A 7,013-nucleotide genomic window follows, 5' to 3' on the forward strand; every position below is an offset into this window, starting at 1 on the left:
CTATAAGACTCAAATCTTACAATACAAAGCTAATGTGAAGTCTTCTTTCTCTCTTTTTCAGGATTTGTGAGTTTTGACAACCCAGCCAGTGCTCAGGCCGCCATCCAGGCCATGAACGGTTTCCAGATTGGCATGAAAAGACTGAAAGTGCAGCTCAAAAGGCCCAAAGATGCCAACCGCCCATACTGAGTAACAACCAAGCGGACCAAGAAGAAATAAAGCAAGGTGAGGATATGGTGAGGAAGGTGATGAGTGATACGGCATCAAGGAAAGCAAGGTCCTGTATGTTGGTGGAGCAGGAGGATGAAACTAGTTTAGAAAGAAAAAACCTGGAGAAGGTAACTAATCTTTAACACTACAATGCTAATTAATAGTAAAAAATTAAGAGGAAAAGCTTAACATGACATATTAGTGAATATAAGTTGGGTTACGCATATAAAAACAACTCAGGAAAAGTGAAAATACTAAAATATTGTTTTCCTTTTTATTTTCTTTCACAATCTTTTTATTTTCTTTCCTGCTGTTTTGATCTTTTCCTGAAACGACAACTTACCCAAGATCCTTCCGTCCAATCATAATTCGAGGACCCCATCGCTATGGCAATGGTTGCCTAGTGACCGATAAAGCCCTGACCCCCCCTTCCTCTCACATTGTTGTAAGTTGATTGGTTGGCCTGTGTTTGGGTTGCTGTGGCGATTGATTGCCTGTGTTGGTTGCCCTTGGCAATTTTTGTTATGTCACCTCGAGCAACCAGCCATGCGTTGACCTGCATGTCCTGTTGCTGTAGTGACCACAGACTGTGTTTGGTGCATTGTGACTTTATTTTGTATTGAACTGTGCACATACTGATCAATAACTGTCAGTGGCCAGGACTGTACTCAGAATCAATTGATTTGATTGGATATTGGATACACTTAATCATTGCATAGTAATTTGATAAATTCTGTAGCAACACTCGTTATTTTTTTGCAGCTTTGTTTTTGATCAGTTTCTGTAGTGTTCCATTTGGTGTCATTATTATTTGAACAAATTGTTTGGGTACAATAGTGAGCGTGGGCATCTGTGTGTACATACAGTATGTGTCTGTGTTACACTGTTAGTGTGTAATACAGGAGCGCATAACCCTTGTCGTATTAGTGTCTGTGTAGAGAGGTTTTCCAGATGTTTGTATCGTGGACTGGTGAAGAAATGTAGAGCACCACTTCAGTTTTGCAAAATATCACGACATTATAAGAATTTATACAAAATGCTCAAATGGCCGCCCATGTTGGATGGTTACACAGTATGGTATGCAAATGTTTACAATGGCCCTGCAGTTTAGAGGAGAAATAAACAAAGTGATGTAATTTTAATAACAAATGCACACTGTTTTTGGGTGAGCATGCATTTTGTTGAGCTGTACACTGATAGGCTGAGTTTGTAATCTTGGATTCCGATTTCTTACGTTGTTTGATGTGGCACTTTAGTTTTAAGCTTCTTTGTTTCTCTCTTTTGGCATCTTTTAAATTCTCTACCACTGCTTTTATGGTGCTCCACCCCTTTGTTACCTCCCTCCTCCTCCTCCAGTCCCTTATCTCCTTTTTGTTTCACCTTTCCCTGTCAAATTCTTTCTTTGCATCTCTCCATCCCACCCTCCTCTTTCTATCCCTCTAGCTCGTGTTTTGAGGTAAAAGATATGTGACTGTCATGGTGGAAAAACAAGTGCTTCTTGCTTATTGGAAAACAGCCTTCAACTATAGGAATTCTGGGAGAAATATAACAGAGAGACTATAGGATCTCTTCAGTTTAAGCTAAATTTAATCCTCCACCACCCCTGACTTTTACCAAAGAGGAGAAAATGTGTAGCTGCTTTCAGGTCAGTGTGTGGAGGCACCATCACATGGCAGCACACATTCTAAATAAAGGATTCTGTTTCTATTTCTAGGCAAACTTTTACGTAACTCCTTGTGAATAATAATAAGGTCTCTATGTGTAATTTTACCACTATTTGAACTCTTGAAACCTGCTGCCCCTGCCCTAGTCTAATTAAAATTTTCACCCAGAATTTCTATACTGCTAGAAATGCTAGAAATTGATGCATGTCAATAGTACTGTTTGCTTGCCCTGACTCAAGGCACATAACTGCTACATATTCTCATAAGGTCACACACATTAACACTGGAGCTTTACAAACACAAACACATATGCATACCTCTAGACGTACACTTCCATACACACACAAGGACACAAATAGTGGATTATCACCGTACTGAGTTGCATGATCCAGACACTGCGCGTGTATGTTAAAGCACTATGATTTATTGCCTCTTAAGGACAGCGCTTTACAACTTGAATGATGCCTCGTTGTTTGAACTGAAGAAGATGAGTCTGAATCAGAGGCAGGTTAGGAGCATCCTAAGGTGCAGTTTGCTGCAAGATGAATGAAAGCAGTTCGAGTCATGCCTACAGAAGAGTTGTGTTTGTTGGGAGGGGCATGTTTGAGAAGATATAAAGATCAGACAGAAACATGGAGCTCCAGTGTATTTATAACTCTAACATGTCCTCCCTCCTTTTCTGTCCCTTTTTCCTTCCCCTCCCTTCACAGGTGACCTTTCAGAGTCCAGCTGAGGTGGAATCCCAGAGCTGTGCTTTCAGACTGTCTGCTACCTTTGAGCATCCGGAGAGTGCAGCCACACATACTGTACACACATAGACACACACTCACACGAATACACATGCACTCTCAACACTGAACCTCAAACAAGGCTGATATATAAGGCTGATATATAAATGTACATAAAGTGCACAAACACACACACACACACACACACATTGCCTGCCAACACACACAAATACAAACATTTCACACAAGTCAGCAATCTTACAAACATAGCTGAGAACTTGGTTTGTGCGGCGTTTCCCAGCAGGGTGTTTAGTACAATTAAAACAACTCAGACCAAGTGTGTGGAGGGTACTGATGAAAAATGCTGATATATCACTTCAGTAGACAATAACATGTCTATACCATGTCTATTATATGACAAATATAGCGAGGCCGATGTTTCATAATTAAAGAACTTTATTACAGACTCAAGGTCAAAAACAAATAAATAAATACATAAAAACAATAAAAGAACAGTTTAAAAACGAAACAATAAAAACAGAAAATACATAAAAAACGAGAGCACAAGAACCCTCATAAAACTACCGCCCCTTTAAAAGACAGGTATACCAGTGTTTCCAGAGAACCGAAGTAAAACGCATGTCACTGTGTGCAACATTAGTCAACGATAAAATGATATGATTTTTTTTTTTGAACAATTCAAGCGACAAATAAATTTAAACATCAGGTTTCTTAAAACAGCGGAAAATGTACTAACTCGAGATGACACGAATAAATCACTTGCACTCGTCCATCTAGGCTTTCTCAATAATATCCTTAGGGCGTCATTGTAAGCTACTGACAGTTTCCGAAGACTGCCCATTTTATAATTACACCACAGATGGGCAGTGTACAACGAAGTACAATACGCTTTAAACAAAACCAGTTTTACTCCCACGGAGCATGCACCAAATTTCTGTGCCAGTACATTAGCTTGTACATACAACATATGGCACTGCCGATATATATCCCCGTCATCAGACAAACAATCATTAATGACATGACCCAAATACTTAACTTCACTGCACACAGTTAAAATGTTGTCAGATAACTTAAAAGAAGTAAATACAAGGGACCTGGCCTCGTTTGTACAGCATATCATAATGACACTTTTGACAGCATTATACTTGACATCGTGACATTCCCCAAACATTGAGCACACGTTCAAGAGCTGCTGAAGACCTGCTGAGCTGGGACTAAAAATCACAAGGTCGTCTGCATACATTAAATGATTCACAACTTTGTCACCGACCATACATCCCGTTCTGCACATATTTAATTCTTTAGACAGATCATTCATGTAAAAATTAAACAAAATTGGGGAAAGCAGACTACCTTGTCTTACGCCGTTACCGGTCTGAAAAGGCGCAGATATACAATTATCCCATCTAACAGACATAGTCTGGTGGGCATACCAGTATGACAAACATCTCACTATAAAGGAAATACAAAAAAGACAATTAAATGAGTAGGCTAGAGAGACTTTGGAGAAGATCATAATGACCTGTAAATAATTTACAGTAGTTTACAAAGAGCAGCATTTAAAAAACAAGAAAACATGCAAAAAGAATACTACTTTAGATAAACACTGAACAGGACACAGTGACATTATTATTATTATTATTATTATTATTATGACTAGGAACATCATCATCTTCATAATGGGATATTACATTCCAAATTGTAAAATGGGAAATCACTAACCTATTTTAAATTTCTACTTAGATTTTAGGTGAACCACAGGGGAGGGGGGACTGCACTTTTATTGGGGAGGTTTTAATATTTGAGCTATTTTTTATTTATTTACTAATTTATCAGTTATTCTGTTTATTGGGAGAACAAATTTGAGTGGGTTGCAATATTTTAATTTTAGAATTTTCTAGAAAAAACTTTTAAGGGCCTGTTTCTGTCAGACTCTTGCAATTGAGTAAGTATGATGTATGTATTAATTATTACAGCAATTATATTTATTTCTAATTTATTGAATCCTGTTTTTGATCCGCTCTTTTTAAGTTAAATAAAAAGTATCATACTAAACACCCTAATGTGATTTATAAAGTGTATGTGTGTTTGTATGTGTGTGGCAGAAAAACATTTTAATGATTTCTTTCACACAAGAATCTAGATTTGAATGAGTCAACACAAAAATGCCACAGGAATGTGGTATGACCAGAAGAGGGCGTATGTATAGAGCATGGAATCAAAGGAGGATACAAGCTGATGTGCCTTTCCTGTTATCTTCTGTATCTGTTTATGGGAGTAGGCTACTCATTAATCAGCAGAATTAAATGCTGTATTGGTTTCCTCTTTGACAAGACTGCCCTCTTCTCCTTGTGGGACAATAATTTAACATGTTGTTCCCTTGATGCGCTCAGCTCAGTCCAATTTACCTAAAGAAGAAGAATAGCATTATTTGATGTGTACAAGTGTGCAGATAAATTATTACTGAGCTTGCTTACCATATAATACAGTATTTCAATAGCATGTTTCACCAAAAATAATAGCTTGCCATCTGGATTCACCAAACCTATGTAGCCCTGTGGATTTCAAAGTTTTTGAATTGCTCTCCTTGTGACCCAAGATGTCAAAACCAGTACAGTATTCCCTACATGTATTTCAATAGAGAGCAATCACTTAAAAGTGTATAATAATACTGAGGTTAGAAACAGACAAAGAAGATCAACAATTAGACTCCACTGATATGAAGCATGGGGCATATTTTACAGTTTAATTCCAAAAGATTTGCCTCTAACTTTATAAAAATGCTTCATGAGGCAGTTATAGGGTGGATGCAAGAAACCTTCCTTAATGTCAAAGAGTGCATATAAGAAAGTAGTTGGCTATATTTTCTTAATTGCGGACCTCTTGGCTTCTTGAACCACTCAGAATCTCTCATGATCCACTAGTGACTTCTAAAGCAGACTGTGAAAGCCAATTATATAGCCTATATGTCACAAAATTTCCCTCTCACTTAGGCTGTTGAGTCTACTTTACCTTTTCATTTCTTGGATCTGATATTTTTGCAATACATCTAAGATCAAGCCAGATCCAGAGAGGTTGCGGTTACTATTTATAACGGGAGCAGTGGCAACCTCACTGACCTTGTCCATTTGAAACCATCTCACATGTGCAAACAGCACAGTATCGGGGGCAAGCTTTTTTGCAGGCTCAAGATCAGTCAGACCTCAAGACATCGTGTACTGTGTGTCAGCCTGTAACCCCTCACATGCTACTTTGACAGGTAATAGGTCAAAAGGATTTGAGGATAACCTATTCTCCTTGAAAAAGAACTATAGCTGTGCAACTGCAATAGAAATATAACACAAAACAACATTTAATGTACAAAGGGTAATTTTATGTCTAAAAATATAAAAGGTTGTATGTTAAGATTTAAGAGCAACCAATGCATGACAGTGGATGATGCTTCCAAGCCAGTGGTGGAAAGTAACTAAGTACATTTATTCAAGTACTGTAGCCAAGTACCACTTTTAGGTATCTGTACTTTACTTGAATATTTTTATTTTGTGCTACTTCATATGTCAAATCACTACATTTTAGAAGCAAATATTATACTTTTTACTCCACTAGATTTATTTTAGAACTTAGTTACTTTTCAGAACCACATAAATAAATAATAATTTATTTGTTTATATAGCGCTTTACATCACCCAGGGGTGCTCAAAGTGCTTCACAACAAAACATAAAAATAAAAGCAGAACATGTTAAGACACATAAAATAACAAAGAGTTAGACTAATTAAAATTTCACAAATTTAAAACCACGGTCTGTAAGAAACTATAAAACTCCTGTACAATAAAAATGAGTCACAGTACAAACAGAATAAGATTATAGAATATAAAATCAGAAAGCCTGTATAGCGCCACTGCTATAAATGAAATGCCGAAAGCCAGTCTGAATAAGTGTGCCTTTAATTTAGACTTAAAAACCATTAACTCAGTTACGAAGCTCAGGAGGCAGGGTATTCCACAGCTTGGGGGTATATACGACAAAAGAACAATCCGTTCTGACCGGTGTATGAATAGTTAAAAGATCAGACAAATAGGCTGGAGCAAGGCCATTAATGGCCTTGAACACAAACAGTAAAATTTTATAATCAATTCTAAACTGTACCGGAAGCCACTGAAGGACAGGGGTGATATGAGCATACCTTGGAGTATTTGACATTAGGCGAGCAGTTCTAGGCGAGTTCTGTAGTAGTTGGAGCCTATGGAGGAGAGACTGACTAATTCTAGTGTAGAGGGTGTTGCAGTAGTCAAGTCATGAGCTAATGAAAGCATGATAAATTCTTTATCTTAAGTAAGGGATCTGAGTTCTTCCACAACTGTACCAAACTTTGGCTAGAAGATAATTT

The 7,013-nt window shown here is 37.5% G+C and overlaps 1 protein-coding gene across 3 annotated transcripts in view; it reads left to right on the plus strand.

The window, feature by feature from the left end:
- Positions 1-3,056, plus strand: part of celf3b (cugbp, Elav-like family member 3b) — a 36,196-nt gene extending 33,140 nt beyond the window's left edge. For 2 of the 3 annotated variants that reach the window (XM_020617633.1, XM_020617634.1), the window contains exons 13-14: positions 62-225; positions 2,585-3,056. In XM_020617633.1, coding sequence (XP_020473289.1) covers positions 62-189 — 128 coding nt within the window. In that variant the 3' untranslated portion in view covers positions 190-225; positions 2,585-3,056. Of the gene's footprint in view, positions 1-61; positions 226-558; positions 656-2,584 lie in introns of all 3 variants that reach the window. The other variant, XR_002276382.1, reaches the window with a different exon arrangement.
- Positions 3,057-7,013: the final 3,957 nt, after the last annotated feature.

Source organism: Monopterus albus, unplaced genomic scaffold (genome assembly GCF_001952655.1).
Source record: "Monopterus albus unplaced genomic scaffold, M_albus_1.0 scaffold192.1, whole genome shotgun sequence".
Classification (NCBI taxonomy): Eukaryota; Metazoa; Chordata; class Actinopteri; order Synbranchiformes; family Synbranchidae; genus Monopterus; species Monopterus albus.